General features: G+C 46.8%; 2 protein-coding genes across 2 annotated transcripts in view; one reads left to right on the top strand and one right to left on the bottom strand.

Moving 5' to 3' along the window:
* Nucleotides 1-450: 450 nt before the first annotated feature.
* The window catches only part of XYLT1 (xylosyltransferase 1), a 597,640-nt gene continuing 577,438 nt past the window's right edge, over nt 451-20,652 (bottom strand). Inside the window, exon 13 of the transcript XR_007901956.1 lies at nt 451-460. The gene's annotated coding sequence lies outside the window, so the exon portion shown is untranslated. The remainder of the gene's footprint in view (nt 461-20,652) is intronic.
* SYT17 (synaptotagmin 17) overlaps nt 6,327-20,652 on the top strand; it is a 34,024-nt gene continuing 19,698 nt past the window's right edge. The window contains exons 1-5 of the mRNA XM_051775996.1: nt 6,327-6,376; nt 9,648-9,665; nt 11,018-11,166; nt 16,265-16,413; nt 16,838-17,457. Coding sequence (XP_051631956.1) covers nt 6,362-6,376; nt 9,648-9,665; nt 11,018-11,166; nt 16,265-16,413; nt 16,838-17,457 — 951 coding nt within the window. The 5' untranslated portion in view covers nt 6,327-6,361. The remainder of the gene's footprint in view (nt 6,377-9,647; nt 9,666-11,017; nt 11,167-16,264; nt 16,414-16,837; nt 17,458-20,652) is intronic.

The following is a 20,652-nucleotide window of genomic DNA, read 5'->3' on the forward strand; positions in this document are numbered from 1 at the left end:
GCACATCTGCTTAATGAGATGCGCAAAATGGGAAAAGCAGATGTAAGGGTCTCTGCTGCTGTGAGGGAATGATTGGAAACAGAACCTTTTGTCATAAAAATAGTCCTGCCCTTCTGAACCTGTTGAATTCTGAAGCCAACTTGGGCATGTTTTTGCAAATGATGATTTGGTATTTGCAGCTGAATAATTCTGAACTCATTCCTGTAGCTGTTCCTTCGCAGCTTGAAAGTGGATTTCATTGCTGTTGATATTGTTTTTTTTTCCAAAAGCTTTAAGCAATCTCTATTTTTCTGGTTTGGTAATTTGTTTCATAGTCTAAAAGCTTTTCTCCTACCAGCCATATTTAAATAGGTTTGGATAACTTTTGTTACATTTTACAGCTGCACGGCCCAGGGCTGTTGTAACACCTTAGTTATTCAGTTGAAGAAAATGTGCCTGACCACTTCTGTTTGTGTGTTAACTTACATCTTTAAGCCACTGCTGGAAAGGAGAAATCTGTAAATGCCAATTCCTTCCTGTCCACTTCCTAGGTTTGATATGGTTTTTAATGCTCCTATGAATAGGAATTGTGATTTATTAAATTAGTATGAATCAAATGGGAAGAGTCATAGCACAGGTATTGGAGCAACTTCCAGGGGATGAGACTGTTCTTCTAAAATAAGTCATCCATGACTCTGTAACACAACCAAAGCTCTCAGCATTTATCTTACAGTTCTAACCCTGAATCTTGGAGAGATGATGCTGAGACTGTGTTTGCTTATTCTATAAAATCTCACAGTCTGGCCTTCTTAAAAGGTATTGTCTTACTTTCTAAGGTGGGCAGTGAATGTATCTTGAGTATCTTTAAAGTTGTGTCACTTTGAAGGCTGGGGTTCTGTCCCTCATTTGCTCAGCCCCTTCACCAGGATCACACCCAATCCCCTGGGGCTTGGGAAGCCACTTCTGCAGCTCCCACACAGCTCCTCTCAGTAGGAGTGACTCTCATTCTGTTCAATTTGTTTTCCTGAGAAATGGGGATATTGCTCTGCCTCAGACAGGCTGATGTGGCTTGGTTCTCAGTTATAAGATTAAAACAAATATGAAGTAGAAATTTACTTTAAAAATAGAGCTCACTTCCTTAGGAATTTGCTTCAGTGGGGATTGTGAGATATTCTCTCTGTAATGACTTATATTACAAAAATAGCTCTGTCCTGTGTCTGCAAACAGTTAGAAATGTGAGCCTGGAAAAGAAATCTAGCAGCTAACTCCTCATCCCTACAGCTTGAACAAACCAGTCATAAACAAAATGAATTACAAAAGCCACTGAAAAACTAAACTTCCCTATAAATACAACGTTCTCTCCTCGGAAGTCTCAAAATACTCTAGCCTTTTTAGCATGACCCAAAGCCTACCGTATCCAAGCTTTTTTGGCCTCAGCGCAGGGAGTGAGTTCCAAAGCAGAAGAGTCTCGGTGGCGCTGTGCCTTCTCCGAGGCTCTGCCTGCTCTCCCTCTGCTGAAGCTGCACCGAGCCGGGGGGACTCTGCGAGCAACTGAGTCACAGGTCACAGAGGTCCTGTCCTTATTGCAAAATCAGGTCGTTGGACGTGAACCTCAAGCTCACATTTACACTTGTGACCCAGCAGACACCATTTCCCTTCAGCAGGGGCAGCTGATGACCCTGGGCTCACACGAGTGACACCGCGTGAAGCCACCGAGGGCTGTGTCGCCCCGGACTAGTGCAGAGCCGTGGTCAGGGCTGGAACGGAGCGCGACTTCACCGGGCGGTGACGGCTCCCCCTGGGGACAGGTTTCCTTTGAGCAGGGACTCGGATTCGAGTGCTGGATACAACAACACGCGGTGCTTACTTCCTCGGAGGCTGCGTGCCCTTTGGCTGTGGTTTTTCTCTCTGTTTTCTATAGAAATAGCTTTAGCAGATTATGCTGTGTCATTCAGTTCCCCGCCAGAGTGCATGTTAAAGACAAACCAGAAAGTGTGAGAGTGCAAGAAAGGAGCTGTAATTTTTATGGCATAAGCAAGGCCATTACAAATTATAGGAGGCAACGAGGATCTGAGGATTTTAGATCAAATTTAGCCCCTTTATTTGGAGATTTAAGAAAAGAGAAAAATGTGCTTTTACTGATATTGCCAATTAGGGAGCTGCCAGGTGGCCAGTTAATAACCCAGATGTGCTGCAAGATGCAGCATCAGCAGAGGCTGTTTCTGAAGTGAAGCACAGGAGAGCTTTCCAGGGCTACAGATGTGAGTTGGGTCCTGGAGATGTGACGAGAGGGAGATCCTGGGGTAGGTAATGCCAAATCAGAAAGGGATAAGAGCTTATTTGCAGAAAAGAAGTACGGGAATGCAATGGAATATAAAGAACAGTTGGCTACTGGAAATGTAGAAGCCTGGGAAATGGTATCTTGACTTCAAATCATGCAGATTCACAGGTGTCCACAGTGTCGATGGGCTGATTTACAGGCAGTTGAGACCAAAGGATGGATGAGTCATGGGAATGGGTTGTAAAACCTTCCCCTTTTGTCATGAGCTGGAATCTGTGTCTGTCACACTGATGTCAGCCCAGTTCCTGCTGGAAACTGCAACATCACTGGACAAGATCCATTTCTTTGACCCCCTCATGCCTCAAGAGACCAGAGCCTGGAACAGAGGCACTGGAGCCCAGGCTTTTTGCTGACCCCTGGAGTACACCAGGAGTGATTTAGAAGGACCTTTTCCTACTCTGAACAAAGCTGTATGGGCATGATGTCAGGTGGGAATTTGGGAGAAAGAATTGAAGGGATCAGCGTATGAGCTTGGGAGGCAGCCAGTGGGGTTGAGGTTGCACCTGTGTTATCAGCAGGAAGCAGAGCTCAGCTCAGGTCACTTCAGGCATTTTCTGACACAGCCCTCAGTGACACCGAGTCACTCCTAGAGCTAGAATAAATACAAGCTCCTATGGCAAAGTGAAAGCTAATCCTTGCTCCTGGAAGACTGTGAGGTGTGGGGCCAGCGAGGCAGAGCTGTCCTGTCCCAGAGCAAACCATCCCTCACCCCTGCAGTGTGTCAGGGCTCTGCTGGGGTGCAGCTGGGGGTAAAGGCAGGTGACTAGTTTGCTGCTTTCCTATTTCTATCCCTTTCCTGAGATAGATCTTCTCAGAGCTTTGCCTGGCCTGCACTCCCAAGGAGGGATATTCACCCAGTTCTCTCCCTTGTGTACCACTCCACTACTGGGGGTTTCCATGCAGTGCCCACCAGCCCTTCCTCTCTCCTGGGTGCAAGTTGTAGGGAACAGCTCCTATTTTCCCAGAAATTCTGGAATAAAACCTCACAGAGTTGCCCATTCAGAGTACGAGTCCAAAGCAGAAAAAGGCCTGAAAAACCACTGAGGGAATAAAAGTGCATTTCCATGACACCTGCAAGGAGACAAACACATTGCTAGAGGTGGCTCTGGAAGAGTGAATTGAAGATGCCTTTATTGGAGGGATGATGCTGTGGGGAAAGGAAGCCAATTCTGTAACAGTGAGAAGCTGGACCTTTATAGGCTGCCAACAGCAGTGGGGAAGCACCAGCTACAGTGGCTTGCCATTTATAAAAACATCTGGAGATAAGGAGCTTATTTTCGGGCAGAGTGGTAGCTGGTTATTCCAGCAGGTTCAAGTGATGATTGTAAGGATTTGGTGTATGAACAGCAGAGGAAGACGTCTCATCTCACCTTGCATAGCCACTTTGCTTCCCTCTTGCAGCAGAAAGCATTGTCAAGTCCTTTAGGAGGATTCAAATGAAAATCCTTTGAAATAGCCATAAGATTGCCTTCCTTTCTTTCTTCCTCTACTTTTTCAGAGTGCTGCTCATCTCCCTTAACTTTAAGGCATAAAGAAGCTGAAAGTCTTTGGTTAGGTTTGGGCATGGCATGGCATTTTGAATACCAACAGCCCTGGTTCTGGTTTGTCTGAGAAGCTGCTGAACCGATTTGCTCTGCTGGAGGTAGATTTTGCTACTTGCTGGGCTGGTTGTAATGATTTGAGTGCATGCTTTGGATGCAGGTGATGTTATTCCCAGTGTGTATTAATACCAGAAAGACTAGAAATATATCATAAAATCATATTCTGCAAAAGCAGTATTCATTTTCTTGTTTTCTGCTTAGAAATTCTGCATTTGCAAGCCTCACCATCTGCATCACAGCCATTACATGTGGGAAGTATGGAATGTGTCTTATCAGACACAGAGCGTGCACAGCAAAGGACATCCAAAGGTTATGTTGTCATCATGTCAAATGGGTCTGTTTATTCTGAGTGCTGTAGAAGCAGAGCTTAATCAGAGCATCAGCCATATGCAGATTTGAAATTAGATTTTACAATAACCACCTGTCTACTGTTTCGAATCCATCATATTCCCTGGGTTAGAGCTGTGTTTGCGTAGAGAATGTGTGTGCTGGGAGAATGTCATCTAAAAGCCTTCATGCAACAGTGTGAAAGGCACCTAAATGCATGTATATGTATGAGTGTGCAAGGGAAGCACATCTATCTCATGGCTTTGTGCTACAATCTGCTACTAAAGCGTGGGGGAGGGATGGACATATTTTTAATGCAAAAATCAATAGTATTGCCAACCCCCCCATATAAAACTTCTTTTGCTCTTCTTTTTTGGTTCATAATGCTTATATGTGTCAACCAAAAAAGTCAGTGGTGAGTGATGCAGCATTTGGTCTTTCTCTGCCCTAAACATTTTTAAAGGGGTAAGTACAAACATGCACATAATGTTGGTGTAGTGCATGCCCCAGTTTTGTGACTCACGGCATTCTGCCTTTAAGGAGTCAAAAAATCTGTCTGGAAACCTTATGCCTCTCTCCATTATGTTGCAACATGAGGGAAAAAAAAAAGAAAGTCTGTGTGTTGGGTGATTGCAAGCTGCATCAAGGCGGTGGTGAAAAGAGCAACAATATTCAAAGTAAAGGCTGACATTTTAAACACTGGCACTTGGAAAGAAGTGGAATTAAAAAGAACTGCAGAGCAAAAATTGACAAACAACTTGTACCACAGTTTAATCGTATGCTCAAAACTGCCTGAAACACGTAAGCACTACAGGCTTTTTTTCTTGCTTATCTTCACTGTGGTAATTATTCTTCTAAAGCAGTAGCTGCTCTCCCTGGGGAAAAGGAGCATTTATTTTTTTTTGATTCAGAGTATGGCCCTTCCCACGGAAGTCAACAGGAGTTTTCATTGAATTCAATGAGAACTTAAATGGGCAACTAAATGAGATCAGTAATGCAAGAGCTTTCCAAAGACGTCCTGCTCCAGATGCTCCCTCCTTACCACAAGGAGCAGCAGTCACCACTGTTCTTAGTCTGGACAACATTTAAAGCTGGAGTATCCTCTTCTCCAGAGCAGGAGATGCTTTTACCATTCACCACAGTAAACTGAAATGTGGTGAGTCAGGGCTGTTGTGACTCGAGGAGATGCCCTGTAGCAACTGCCGACCGTCCAGCTGGGCTGTAAACTGCTTAGAGAAGCCTGAGTGTGTCCTCCAAAACCGAGGTCAGAAGCCTTTGTTTACACCAGGATGCCGGGAAGCCTCTAATTTGTGTGGCACCAAAGTGGTGCTCAAGAGAACAGCCCCAAATCCCCGATTTTCCTGTGCTTTCAAGAGTTTGACCTCAAAAGAGCGCTTTGCTACTTGAGGTCTTGAGGTCAAACCACCCACGTAGTGGGATTTGCCCATTTGCTGGACCACGTTTCCTCCCACCCTGGCTCTGGCTGGACCCAGCATTTAAGCGCAGGGACACGATGTTCATTAAGGTCTGTGGGTTCCAAGCTCACTCCTTGCTCCAGCTACCTCACCTCTGCCAGGGAAGGCGTGAGTGTGTACGTTTTGTTCATTCACGCTCATGAAACAACCGCGTCCGTGTTGAACCTCAAGTGTGTCCGTGGCATCCTCTCACACAACGAACTCTTCGTGGCAAAACGCTGCTGTAAAACCACTTTATCCGCCACGGCCACCGCTCGCACCTGCCCGGCCGTGCCCCGCTTCCACCGGCGCCGTGTCCCGGCGGCCAGGAGGGGTTCGCATCCCTGAATTTCCGCGCCGGGCCCTCTGGAGGTCAGTGTTCGCCCGCGCTGCGGCGGACCTGTTGCGGCCCCGCGGAGGCTCCGCGGGCAGGGCCGGGCCGGGCGGGAGCTGCTCGGAGCTCCAGCCCCGCTCCCTCCACCCGGCCCCGCGGGGGCGGCGGATCCCCCCGCGCCGGCGGTGGCTGCGCGGGGCCGGTGCTGCCCGCGGGGGCCGCCCCCCGGTGCCCCCGCCCGGGGCGGTGCCGGTGCCGCTGCGGCTGCTGCGCGGCGGGCGCGGGTGGAGCCGCGGCGGGAGGCGCCGGGCGCGCCCGCGGAGCCATGGCGTACATCCAGGTGGGTGCGGAGCCCCCGGGCCGCCGCTCGTCCCTGGGGATGGCGGGGCGTCTGGGGCGTCTGCGGGACGCGTGCGGTGCCGCGGCGGGCCCCCCTCATCCCCCCGTGCTCCGTGCCCGGTGCGGGTGGACAACTTCGGGGGAACTTCTGGGGAGGAGTTGCCGGCGGCGACAGCGGCTCCCGGCGAGGGGCCAGGCGGGGCCGGGGCAGGAGCGGGGCCGGCAGCTGTTGCTCCCGAGGCGCCGGGGCGGGAGCGGATCCCCGCGGGGTTGGCGAGCAGCCCTCGGGCCTCTCTCCTCTCTGCCGGGGGAGCGGGATGGCCCCGGGGACGTGGGAGTCCTGATTTTGCACAAGGACTTCTTTGGAGGGAGGAGGATGCTGAACCCCGCGGGCAGACTGAGATGCGATGGGCCCCTCCAGCCGGGGCACAGTCTGGCGGGGTGGGGGGCACCCGCGGGGTGGGAGGCACAGGTGCCCTGGGCTGCGGGGAGCCGCGGGCTGCTGGGGGATGGATGGGCTCACCCAGCATTGTGGGGCTTAATTGTTGTCGGGCTCGTTCAGACCCTGAGAGACCTCCGAGACGCCCGTTTCTCACCCGTTGCTCAGAGCGCAGCCGCCCAGTTCGTGATGAACACGAGCGGGGCATCTCCAGCCTCGCAGGCCGGCCGGGCGCTGCTGCAGACCCCGCTACCGACGCCACTCGGGACCCCCGTCCCGCGGGGCCGCGTCCCCCTCCATCCGCCTCGCCGTCCCCCCGTTCCCTCCCGCTCGGGGCTGAGCCGCCGCCGCGCCCGCCGGGTGGGAGCGGGGATGCTGAGGGAGCTGCCCCGGCTGGACCCCACCGGAGGTGTCCTTCGGGGCTCCCGGAGCCCCCCGGCTCGGCGGGGGTCTCGAGTGGGGCTGGACACGGCACTGCCTTCGGCAGCACGGCCGTCGGGGCCCGTGGGTACAAGGTGGGCTACCCGGATGGGGACTCGGAACAGCAGCAACACCGCGTTATCCCCCCACGGCGGTGTCAGTCATGGTGAGGGGCCACCCGCGGATGTTTAGCTCCGGGGACTGTACTGTCCCCGGGCTGTGGTATTCACTGCGATGGAGCTTGTGAGCCTTTCCTGGGGTGTAACTGCAGGGGCACAATACAGTCTGTCACCAGTGAGGACCCCACCCTGCTGCAGAATCCCCAGGGGCACTGCCACCGTGGCATGTTGTCACTGGTCTGTGGAGCCGGTTGGGATTGGTGTCTGTGCTGACTTGGAGCGGGGGACCCCCACCCAGGCCCAGGCAGACTCTGGGACTGGGCCCCTGCAGCAGGGTGTGGAGATGGAGCCCTGCCTCGCACTCAGCCTCGGCACAGGGGTGCACCTGGCCCTCGATGAGGGTTCACTCGGGGCTGGAGACTCCCATCTGGGTTGTTCTCTGCTCTGCCAGCTTGTAATGACGTGGCAGGGCATGACGGTGCCTCCCGACCCCAGGGGTTGGACTCTTCTCTGGGGGTTGCTGAGTGCATTGCAGCAGCTGTGCTCTCAGGGATCCCCCAGCACCAGCTCACTGCTGCATCCTTCCCTAAACCTCTGCCCCTCCCCAGCCCTGACCCACCTGCCTGGTGTGAGCGAGGTGGATGAACAGGTGGTCGTGTTTGCTTTCCTTTCGTGGGCCCTGCATTTCAGCCCTGTATGGTGCTGGTGACTTGTTTACCTCTCCAGCACTATAACGTTTAGTTCTTATCCCTGCCCTCCTGTTTCCTGGTGGAGATTTGTGGGTGGTCACAGGCTCACTTCTCATGGTACTTTTGGGGCAGCTGTGTGTGCCCTTGGGCTGGTGGCACACAGGGCTGGGTTCACGTCACTGGTGACTGATGGTGACAGGAGGGCTGTTTAACACGAGCCTGCCGTGCATCCCTGTGGGCCACTTGGAAAAGCCAGTTTCTTCTCATGGCACGTGCTGCGGCATTTGATTGAGTGGCATGGATCCAGCTGCTTTGTTTTAGAGCAATTTAAATATCCTCCTTGCAGCTTTGCTAAACCACTGTAGCTTTGACTGCAACTTTGCATTAATAAGGAATGACAAAGCCCTTTAAACCATTTGCAGTTTTCTTAAACAGTTGGTCCATGGTTATCTGTAATCGCTGTCTTGTCATATTGCACTTCAGCTTTTCTGGTATTTTAGTGTGTGCTTCTAACAAGTGGTGGCCTGTTTGGCAAGCAGTGGCTTCCAAGAAGTTTAAAAGGGAGACTTGCACCAAAATGTGGTCCACAGGAGAGTTCTTGGAACCTCTACATCCCAGCTTCTTTATAAAAGGCTGGTCTTGCCCCTGTCATGAGCATAAAGCTAGGAACCAATTCCTACACTGGAAGAGTAGAATGAAGTTTGGGGTTTTTTTGTTTGTTTCGATTTTGTTTTGTTCTGTGGTTTTGTGTTGTTTGGGTTTGTTTTTTAGAGATTCCACCTATAGAAAGACATCTGGGACAATTAGGAAACTTTTAGGCATTATCAAGGGAACGCGATAGGAAAGACATTTCAGCAGGCATCAGAAATGCTACTAAGTCTCCAACTATAAATGAAATGAGTCAAGTATAATGTTGCAAGGGCGGCTTTGTGAATAAAACACTGGTTTGTTATGACTTCTTGGCTGTGATTTGGGGCAGGTGGCTGCAGCATGGATTTTTGGAGCGTGTGGCTCAAGCATTTAACTTCTGTCTTATGTATTCTTCAACTCACATCTGAGGATGGGGCTGAAGGTGCCCAGTGATGTGTACATAATGGAGAGTATTCAGTCTGTATCCCTTCCTAGAAATGTTGCTGCAACAAGTTGGCATTGAAGTGCATTGATATGGGCTGAATCTGGAGAGAAGCCTTTTTTTTCCCACTGGAAAATTTTGATGTGGTTTACTGTCAGCAGCAAGTAGTTGCTGCAATTAGAGACAGGTTATTAAAGAAAATAAAAGAAGTGGTTACTTGTGATGCCCCATTTGCAAGGAGCAATGAGCAGGACTCTGATGCTCCAGGACGAATTTGGGAATTTTGCTCCTGGGGAAGGAGAAGCAGAGTAAGCTTGGTGGAGAAGGACTGGAAACAGCAGAAACTGATGCCCTGTCAGGAGACTTCTCCTTCCTCTAATATCTGCAGGGTACTGTCTTGCCAGAAATTCAAGCTCATCCCAGGCTGGGGCATGTCATGGCAGAAAATTTAAAGTTATTTGAGCATTGCTAACCTGTTTTTGTCTTTTTCATTTTGTTTCCCTTTGCTTCATTTTGGATGTCTAAAAGGACAGTTGGAACCAATAAATGAGGTGAGTTAATCTGATGATTCACTCCCCACTCTGTCTCCTCGCACCATCCTGAGGGGATTGTCTCGTATTTTCTGACTCTCTGCTGATGTCCTAGATATAAGTACTGCACCACATTTTGGGCTGGTAATTTTTGTTTTTCAATGCCCAGATTTTGTTTATGGAAAGAAATATGTGTTTTACTGGAGCAGAAAGACATGTTTCTGAGGAGTCTTCTCTGTAGATCAGAGTTCCTCCAAGGAAACCCCTCGTGGTGTGGTAATGCCCTCGTATCTGTACACTCATGAATACTGCAAATGTCTCGAGTATTTGGGGGAGATATCTGTGGAGAAAATCTTATATGCTTTATTTCTTCAGCTTCTTAGGAACATTTCAAGGTCACACACAGTTGTAATGCTGTTTGACCCTGGATGCAGGTGCTGTGCCCTGGCAGCTGCGTGTCTCCCCCGTGCCTATGGAGTGGTGCCCTTTCTTAGCAGTGCCCTTGTGCTGCTTAATGAGCCTTTGCATGAACTGCAGAACTTGGTGTGGGTGGGAAATGGGCTAAAATTTATCTCTCTGCTCCTCTCAAAGCAAGCAGAGGGAAGGCTGTAGGGATGGCATGGAGATGGGGCCACAGGCCACTGCCCCTCGGATGGGGAGCTCACACCCCTGGTTGTCACAGCAGAGGAGCACTGTTACAGGTGGTGCTGCCAGTGCCATCATGGAAGCCTAAGAAATGAAGTATTTTTCTGGGTCAACTAAGTTCTTTTAAAAAATATCATGGAAGGTTCTTCAACAAATTAATCATCATAGCAGAGGAGAGACGTGGATAGTGTTCTTTGGCTAATCCATTTTAGTGGCGAGTTTGTTGGGCTGTAATGCTATATGTGTATGGATCATACAAATGTTAACTGGTACATCTGCAGGGACCAGGTGTGTTCACACTGCTGTGTTAATTAAATAGATCCTTGCTGGATTAAGTTGGAGCTTTCACTTACCTTCTGTTTTTAATTCCTTCTGTTGTACATTTGTTGATCTATTAGTTTGTTGATGTTCATGAAGGAATATGCATGTTTCTACTCTGGCATGTTGCTACACCACAGTGTTTTGTAAACCACCCTCTTGCCAACCTACATAATAATAAATCTCTACTAGAGGGAAAATACCTGTGGAGAATGCTTATTTCCCTGCCTTGTTATGGCATCGGTGGGGTTGGGCTGGTAACTGCATAGCACTTGTCTGTTGGTATAGCTGAAATAAATACAGTTCTTAATGTTCTGTTGCAGAAACACAAACATAAATACAGCTGAATGTTTTTTCTCCATAGCTGTTGATGGGTTGTAATGTTGTACTTTGGTTTCCAATGGCTTCAGGGTCTGCTCGCTAGGATCTCGGATCTCTTGCTGTGCCGGTGGACTTGTAGAAATTGTTGTCAGAAGTGTTTCGACTGTAGCTGTTGTCAAACAAATGAAGATGAAGTTGAAATCCTGGGACCTTTTCCTGCTCAAACTCCAGCCTGGCTGTAAGTTTAGATGCACGATTTCCTAGCTTTACCCAAGGACTGCTCAGCTGAGGTGAGGGTGTTGGTGCAGTGGGACATTCAGAGGGTGCCACTTAGAAAGGAGGAACCTCCTGAGGGTGGGAACGCAGGCTACTCACAGCAAGGTGACAAAGGGCAGCTCTGGTAACTCAAATAGCAAGGTTAGTCTTTGTAACAACCTTTTCTGATGGGTAAGACAGAAGTTGTTTTGTCAGCTGGCGTAGCTGTGCGCCCTTTTCTAAAGATGCCTTTCATCTTCAGTCCTATTTCCTCCTCAAATGGACCAGCCCTTTGGAGCACTTCAACTTGGCTGAAATGCTGATGAGGTTGTTTTGAAATATTTTCTTATCCTAGCGTGAAGGTGGTTATCATATAGGCAGATGAAAGGCATAGCTTGTACGTGCTCTGAAGGGGAAATTCATTTAAAGTTTCATTTAGCAGGACTTGATCTCTTGCGTCACCTTAGGACTCTTCAAGATTTCTTCTCAAATCATTAAAGAACCACAGCACCAGCACCAGGTTCTGTCTGGAGCTCTGATTAGTGTATTTGCAAATCCATTACAAAGGAAGTCAGTGAAGTCTTCCCTGTTTTACTCCCTCTCAACTGGGAATCTGCGGCACAGAGGTGACCCTGTGGAGGCATTAAGGAAACCAAGAAGGGAGCAGAACTCTCCAGTGTTTTAGTGGCTGTGTTGTCAGCTGGGCTGGGCTGTCTTTTGTGGGAGCAGACTGTTTGATGGACAGTGTGTCCAGAATTTGTGACACAGGAGAGGCCTCTTTAGTGCATCATATGATGCTCAGAGTTTGGTACCTAGGCACTGAGACACTCAGGTGATTTTTACCTACTCCTGTGAGTACCTACTGTTGCTCTATCTCAGGGCTGGAAGGTTCATGTCTTGGTGCTGCATGAAATAAATTCTCATGTTTAAATCGCAGTCTTGTCTGTGCACTCTTTTGAATCCAGGTAGAATAGGATGGTAATTAATACTGAAGCAATAAAAACAGAGCTGCTCAAGATGTGTTAGAGTGGTTTTTAAATGTGAAGCAGCATATCTAAGAGTGTGATATATGCCCAGAAATGGATTCACCTGCAATTAATGGGGAATGGAAACAAAATCAATGCTAAATAGGAAAGCATCACGCACAGGAGAGCACAGTGATGAGGTTGCAGTATTGGACGTGGAAAGATTGGTACAGGAGCAATTACATCTTGGGAACAAGTAGCTGGGCTTGTAGTGAGAGGGTGATTCAGAGTTTGTCTGGTGTGCTGAGTAGCAGAAGGGACATCTTGTGTATTTGGAGGTGCGGGGTGATTGTACCATGGTTTAGTTTATGACTCCTGGATCCTTCTGTGTGGCTAAAGGGGCATTGTGGGCACTGAAGCTCTGTTCTTCTTATCTCAAAACTTAGAGGAATGGTGGCTTTGCAGATGAGTTGGACTCTGCCACAGATAGTGAACATGGAGACCTTTGGACTCATAAAATGCTTTCTCCAGCTTGTATTGTTTCCCCCCAGTCCAGCTCTGTCTGAAAGCCCCTACAGTAACTTACTGGAATGGCCATAAGCAGAAGACAACATACTCTGGAAAAAACAACCTGGTTCTTCAACCCTATTGTGCTTTATTCTTCACCTATGGACACTCACAACCCTGGGAAGATCCCTGGGACCCCAGCCCAGGTCACATATCCATCCTTCCATCTGGTTTCAGGTGATTTGGTGCAGTTAAGGTCTCCCTAAGTGCTGAGAGAAGGTGAGTTCCCAGAGATAATGCCTGAGAGGGGCAGCAGGCACCAAAGAGGAGGACACAGGAGAGAAGTAGCTTTGCTTTTTGAGGGTACAGGGATGCTGCCATGCCTTGGGATCACTGAAGTCACCATCTCCTGTGGCACTGTTGTAAATCCTGGGATTTCTGAGGATGCCTGTAATACACATTGATTTAGAAGCTGGAGATCAGGCTTTGCTTGCTTCAAAGGGCAGTGGGCTCCTCTTCTTGAGCTGAGATGGACCCAGGGTAATACCAGGAAATGTGACAATAATCTATGCTTCCAGGGTGATTTTGTTGGAAAACGGTGAGGGAACCCAGAAATTATTTAAGTGAGGAGGACAAAGAGAGCAGAGGAGATATGGAGAGGTAAAAGAGTCAAGGGGATGTGATTGAGAGGAGAAAAAATGAGCCTGTAGAGGAACAAGAATCTGGAAGATGAAGAGGAAAAGAAAGTAAAAGGCAGGAGCCATATTCAGTATGTTTTGCTCGCTGATGAACACGAGAGCCAAGCTTTCTGTGTGTGCAGGTTTAAGGTGGAAATGATCCCACGCAGCCTCTGTTGGCTCAGAATTCAGAAGCCAAAGAAGATTCCTGTTTTCACTGTGTTGATCTTATGCTCTTAAATATCCAGATGTGGTTTTGGAGGTAGGGAACAATGTCTGGAGTTAGATGTGTGAGCAGAGTAAGAATTTGGACTTGGTCTTAGAATAAGGTGTTTAATGGGTATGTTTTTAAGTGCTCAGAGATCTGTGTATGCCAGTTGACCCCTCATTCTTTTTTTTTTAACTCTTATTTTTGAAAAGGGAGCTTTTGGAGTTAGTGGAAACCCCTGCAAGGAAAAACAGATTTGACATCACTGTATTTTGCATTTGTATGCGTGCATTGAATTTGGGAACAAATCAATTTATTGTCCTGCTTGCAGCCTGGAAGTGTTTTAAAAATAGATCTAAGTTTTCAGCTGAGATCTTTCCACCTTGCCATTTCTTCATGAGCCCAGGACAGTGGTGTAATGCAGAATGCAATTTGTTCATTCCTCACCACCTTACCCACTCCCCTGGGGAAAACTGCTTTTATGGTCCTCATTGGTGAACTAGTAAACATCTGAATGCCTGTGCTTAAAGACCCATCCTTTGCTTTCTGTCCATAGGTTTTCCCTTTGGCAGCTCTGAGACACCTCATTGTCCTGGAAATTCAGGAGGGATGTTAAAGCTGCAAGTTAAAGCCCTTCCTCTTGGGAGACTATGGATTTTTCTCACTTTCTGAATTTTTTACAGTGGCAACTTAAGGGGGAAAAAAAGCACCCTTCCTGCAGTGAGTCCAGTTGTATTGATCTGAGTGCCTGGTGGCTTCTTGTTATTTCATGAGGAGCACTTGCATCCTGGTCTTTGCAGAAATGGGCTGGGAATGAGGGTTTATGTTGGAGCTGACTGTTACAGAATATTCTACACAAACCCCAAAGATAAACAGTGCACACTGTGAGGCTGAATTGAAATCAGGACAAGACTCCTCTTTCCAAAGGTTCGGATTAAACAGAAACAGAGCTGCTTTAACCAGAGCCAAAGTTTATTTGAGGAAAAATTATTGTGGCTCAGTAGCAATTTCCTTACTAAAGGTCATCTGTATGTTATTAACTCACTATTACGTTTACCCATTGTAGAACATCCTTAATGCCTCTCTTCCTGATTCCCTTTTCACCCTGCCTTCGCCTCATTCTGTGCGTTTGCTTCTCAAACACAAGCATATCCAAATGCCACCTGTGATTGTGTAGACCTGCATTTATACATGGAAAAGCTATTTGTGTTCCAAGTACTGATTATATATCAAACTGCATGATTTGGACTGCCTTTAATGGGTTGCAGAGCTGTGCAAATATTGTATGCCTCTTTTAGCATAGGGTTTGGTTTTGATTATTAACAGATTTATTTTTTTTTTAGTGTAGATGAGTTGTGTGAGTCTGAATTGGTGAGATTTGCATAGAACCTGCTGTGAACTGCATGGGTTTGGATAAGAATTTCCAGTTGATTATTAGGGTTTGGTTGTTGTTTTTTTTTATATTTGGGGGGCTTTTCTGCAAGTTTACTGCTTCTTGCAGAGTATGTGATTTGCTCTGTTCCAATCATTGGTTACTAATGAAAATGATTCAACTTACTTCATTTATACACAGCTGAGCCACACACGTAGAAAGGGTGAATTGGAAGCAAAACACACAGAATTCCCTTTTGCTTTGCTCATTTCATGCTGACACTTTCCTTGTGATCTGCTGCTATTTTCTGTCTCGTGGATGAGCTGTTTTGCATGATGCAAAACAGATGCACACACGTCATGCACCGTTGTGTGATTTCATTTCCATTGGCAGCACTCCCCTCTGAGCATTCAGTTGGAGACTTTATCTCCTGTAGTTATTACTGTCTGCTCTTGCCCCTCTTTCAGTCAAGTTGGGAGGTCCTCACTGCTTTTTGGAGCCACTGCAGCTGTGACACATTGAGGCTTGCAACCAGAATGTTGTTGTATACGAAAACAACTTGTGTGCAGGTGTATGTATTTAAACACACTGAAACAGGAGTTACACGTGGACTTCTCTGTGATGTCAGTCTTCTGTTGAGTCTTCTCAAAGCTGCTACAGCTCTCACCAAAATTTGCTTTGTCATTTAGATCCTGCCAACTTCCCTGCTCCCACCAAGACCCCTGGGTAGTAAAATTACTGTCTGGTGAGAATTGTGTCTGGTTTACAGAAGTGGATAAAAAGCAGCCAATTATTTAAAAAGGCATGTCAATAAATAGCTCTTGATGAATTGTGTTTATAAGATCGGGTTTTGAAACTTTACTGGTAGACCTGCAAAGCCATATTTTACTGGAAGGTGTGTGGTAGGTTTGGGATATCTGATCACAGAGGTTTGCCATGATGGTTCATTGCTGGTAAAGTCTGTGCTTCCAAAGTGTAGCTGTGAATTATAGCAGTAAGCTGCTGTTTGAGGTTTGTGGTTTGTGGGGTTTTGGTTTTCCTATTTTTTTTCCTTAGAGACAAGTATAATATTTCTGATCAAGATTTGAGTTACATGTGCCTTTGTGGCCTGTGTCGTGCTTTAATACTGATAAAACTCTGTTTGAAAGACAGGCAGAAAGATAAAGAATCTGTTTTTTACATAGGTTTGAAGTCAGTTGCTCAGCCTTTTGCTTGCCAGATAGATCAGGAGATACCTCACAGCATCCAGGGATGAGCACCCTAGATGAGACCCAGAATGCCAGAACACATTGTTATTCTGTATATACTCCTTGTACTGGGTTGAATCATCCAAAGGTCTCTCCTTATAACAGGATAAGCAGCCAAAATGAGGACAAAGATGGAGACTCTGATAATACAATCAGCGAGCTGCCTCCCACTCTTCAGGATGTTTCCCCTGACAGAAGGCGGTCGTCGTCAGATACATCACGGTCCACTTACAGCCTCACGCGGCGGATTTCAAGTAAGGTCGTCCTTCCAACATTAATGTAATTCTTGTGGGAAAGAAAATCAAACTGTAGTGCTTTCTCTTTCATCTTTTAGACAGGGAATCAAGTCAAGTTGAAGGTACATTGATTCAAATCTCATCCTGTTCTGCAGGAGCACAGTAGAAGGGACCAGCCCTGTTTTTCTTGCTGAGGCATATGTGTGGTAATATGTGCACGTGAAAATGGACAGGGAGGGAAAAGTGTGGGTGGGCTTGTGCTTTGGTGTAGCTAAGGGTGCTGTTAATTGTTGGCAGTGCAATGGGGAAAAGTCCCACTGTGGAGCCTGCATTGCACAGACACAGGATAGCTGTACCCAAAGGAGCACCTGAAGTTGATGTGCACCTGTAATTGCTTCAGTTGAGTTTCTGACAATCGTATTTGTGCATTTCTCTTGTTTAGGTCTAGAGTCGAGGAGGCCAAGCTCTCCGCTGATTGACATTAAGCCTATCGAGTTTGGAATAATAGGAGCTAAGAAAGAAATAGTTCAGCCAACTATCCTGCGGAAAACCTACACCCCAGATGACTATTTTAGAAAATTTGAACCAAGACTGTACTCTCTTGACTCAAATAGTGATGATATGGACTCCTTGACAGATGAGGAGATCTTGTCGAAGTATCAGCTGGGCATGCTGCATTTTAGCACACAGTATGATCTGTTGCATAATTATCTAATAGTGAGAGTCATCGAGGCTAAAGATCTGCCTCCTCCAATTTCTTACGATGGTTCAAGGCAAGACATGGCTCACTCCAACCCCTACGTGAAGATCTGCCTTCTTCCTGACCAGAAGAACTCCAAGCAGACCGGCGTGAAACGCAAAACGCAGAACCCGGTGTTTGAGGAGAGGTACACATTTGAAATCCCCTTTTTAGAAGCCCAGAGAAGAACTCTGCTTTTAACTGTAGTGGATTTTGACAAATTCTCACGCCATTGTGTTATTGGCAAAGTGTCAATGCCCTTGAGCGATGTAGACCTTGTGAAAGGTGGACACTGGTGGAAAGCCCTTGTGCCTAGTTCTCAGGTAACAGAATTTATCAAATTATTGGTGCCATTTTTCTCATTATTTTGTCGTTTGTTTTTTTTTTTTTGTGTGGTTCCTTTGCCTGTTGGCAAGTAATGCAGTTTCTAATTAGTCATTGTCATCTTGTTACTACAAAATCTTCTGGGATGGAATAATGTGGGCCTATGACTGGTTTTATAAGTGTGAGGCAGAGGAGCTGTCTTTAATATTCAAAGGAGATGGCATGACCAAAGATCCTGTGTCAGCTTAAATGAGAACAACTCAAGACTGCTTTGGAAGTCTTCACCTTTGGGAGATGTTTCTTGTCACTGCAGGGACCTGCATTCATTCCCAGGCACTGCAGGGACACTGTCCCACCCAGGTGATTCCTGTGGTTGTTAACATGCCTGTGCTTTGAGGTCACAGGGGAACCACTGATGCCAGTTCAGTAATGATTTGATTCAATTAAGCATATAGAAGATGAAATCTCTACAGACTTGTGGCATAATGCATGAGCAAAAATTTGCACAGGAGTGGTAGATTTATTTTCATCACGTCCCTGAAGGAACTAAACTTGCCATAAATATTTGTCTGATGCAAGTGGCGTTGTGTATGTGTTTTGAACTAGATTCAACCATGCAATGGGATGGGAAGAGGAGATGCAGAGGGCCTGTGTGCTTTTACCTCTGTTCTCAGGAAAGGGCCATCTCCCTGCCAGCCAGGTAAAGGGCTGTTCAGTGGGAAGCTCTGAGCTTTGCAACCAGGAATGGTGGTTAGTGACCAACTTTGCTATTAGCAGTATCACCCACATAGGTAGAAGCACAGAATCCTGTAAAAAACCAAGCAAAGAGCATAGTGTGAGCAGCATCTCAAATATTTGTGTTAAGGAGTTTCACACAAGGTTGGTGTAATGAGGTTGCCTCTCCCAGTTCCTTGCCTGCTCTGGGATTGCAGTTTTTAAGTTTTAGAGCCTTTGCTGAATCGAACTCTGTGCAGTTGTATGGTTCACATTTTCTTTGATTTTTGTGTTCGCAAAAGGGTGGCAAAGCCAGAGGGTATTAGATGAACAGTAAATCATTGTCCTCACTACGGATTTACAGTGTGGGTCTGAGAGCCTGATTTGGAGTTGAAACTTGTGATGAGGCACTTGTGGCAGTGAAATCCCCCGAGCAGTGTTTATAAGTGAAGCCAGCTCGGGCTCTGACTCTGCTTTGGCCTCTCTGTGTGTACACAGCAGGGCTGGGAGTGCTTTTACCTCCTGCTCAGACCTGCTGCACTGTGTAAGGAGAAGGAAGATCAAGACTCCAGGTAACTGCAGGAGAGCCAACTGGATTTGCTGTAATAGTTGTAGGAGCGTTGCAGGATTTTCTTGAACGGTGTTCAGCAAAAAAGGAAAGTTTTGAAAGTTGTGCACAAATCAAAATCATGGGGTCCCTGAAAGTGTCTATGTAGGGCATGTCTTCACGTCAGTGAGATCTGCTTTGCTCAGTAGAGTGACAGTGAGGGACAAGGGAACCATTGTGTTACAAAGTGATTTGTAAGGGAAATCATAGAATCACAGAATTGTTTAGGTTGGAAAAGACCTTTAAGATCATCAAGTCCAACTGTTAACCCAGCACTGCCAAGGTCACCACTAAACCATGTCCCTGGGCTCTCCTCATTGAGCCTTTCCCCCAGATGTTCATTTACAAGTGCCTGCAACAATTTTTTTCCTTTTATTTTTGATATCAGCAGTTCATCACGGGCTGTGTGTTGTACATCTGAGGACAGAGCTCTCCTCTTTGCATCCCCTTATCCTCCTGTGATTCCCACCATGCAGTTTTGTTTCTCCCTGCCACCCCCTACTTTTGCATGATAAATACTTCCCTGTATTATGTATCTCTTTATGAGTAACATGGATTCATTCCACAGCTAATACAGACCTTGATTAGACAAGATCATCTCTACCTTTGTGTGCCAAGCTCAGAGCCAGCTCTTCCTTTTCCCCCTCTCCAAAGTTTTATTGAAAGCTGCTGCTGTTTTCAGCAGTGCTGTCTGCTTCACCAGTATTCAAGATAAATTATTTATGCAGAAGTTGTCATTTCTGATATTTATAAAAGGAAGGAGAAAGAGAAAACTCTGTTTGAATGGGCAGGCCTAACGTTAGAACCCTTTTGAATTTATTTCCTTGCTATCATATGGAAAAACTTAAGCAAAGTCCTTCATGCCTTGATTAGTAAACAGCCTTGTTTTGGTCTTTTCATACCTCCTTGTTCTTTTTACCTCAACTGGCAGACTGCTACTGCAAAGGGAACAACAGTGCACAACAGTGCTTGTACAGGACATCCTGGGAGGATGTTTGGTATCATCTTCCCATGTTTTCTCAATGATAAGATTTTCATTTAGTGAGGTATATTTCTTCTTAGTGATAACTGAAGTTAAAGTAATTGATCAAAGGGTTAAAATAAATCCTGGAAGAAGTAGAACAGTAAAGCTTATTGCTTAGAAAAAATGCATTTTAATGTCTTTCGATAACAGTGATGCTTCGTGCTAGAAATTTGTGAGGGGTTTTTATGATTAGTTGGAACCTCCTGCCTGTGGAATGATAGATTTGACATGTTGACAATTTTTTTATACTTCTCATTTTTTTGCTAGATTCTCTGAGGGACAGACAGCCTTTATCAGTTTCTTGTTGGATTGAACCTGAGCCTGCTGAAGTGTGCTTTGTGTTGTGAGATCGTGATAGACAGGGGCAAAAAAGAAAAATCTACGTGCAGTAGCACTTTATTTTGCAGAAGGTTGCTCTCCTTGGATTCTGGAGAGCAACACAAAGCTGCTGTGGTGCAGTTCTGATCATTACTTGAGGGAAATTTGCCAGTCTGGGTTGGCTGCCCCCGGGCTGTGACACGGAGCAGCAGCTGGCAGCACCCCCGCAGTGATAAAAGATCCAGTTGGAGAAAATGCTCAAGCAGGTGCTTGGAAAAACAGTAACCAGAGGGAGAGAAACACAGACAGTCATAGACATGATATGTAAGGATGAAAGGCACAAAATACGTGAATTTTTCTTTTTTCTTTTTTTCTTTTTTAACTGGAATTTATAGACAGAACCATCATGAGCTGGAGAGAAGGGAGGAAAGTGAATCCAGATGGCAGGAGCTGTGGAGAAAGTTTTCTCTTCGTACTGGTGGGAGTGGCAGGGCGGCAGGGTTTGTGGAAGAGCAGAGAAAGTGGCCAAAT

The sequence above is a fragment of the Manacus candei genome, unplaced genomic scaffold (assembly GCF_025592945.1).
Source record: "Manacus candei isolate 608988 ecotype Guabito, Panama unplaced genomic scaffold, ASM2559294v1 h1tg000002l, whole genome shotgun sequence".
Taxonomy (NCBI): domain Eukaryota; kingdom Metazoa; phylum Chordata; class Aves; order Passeriformes; family Pipridae; genus Manacus; species Manacus candei.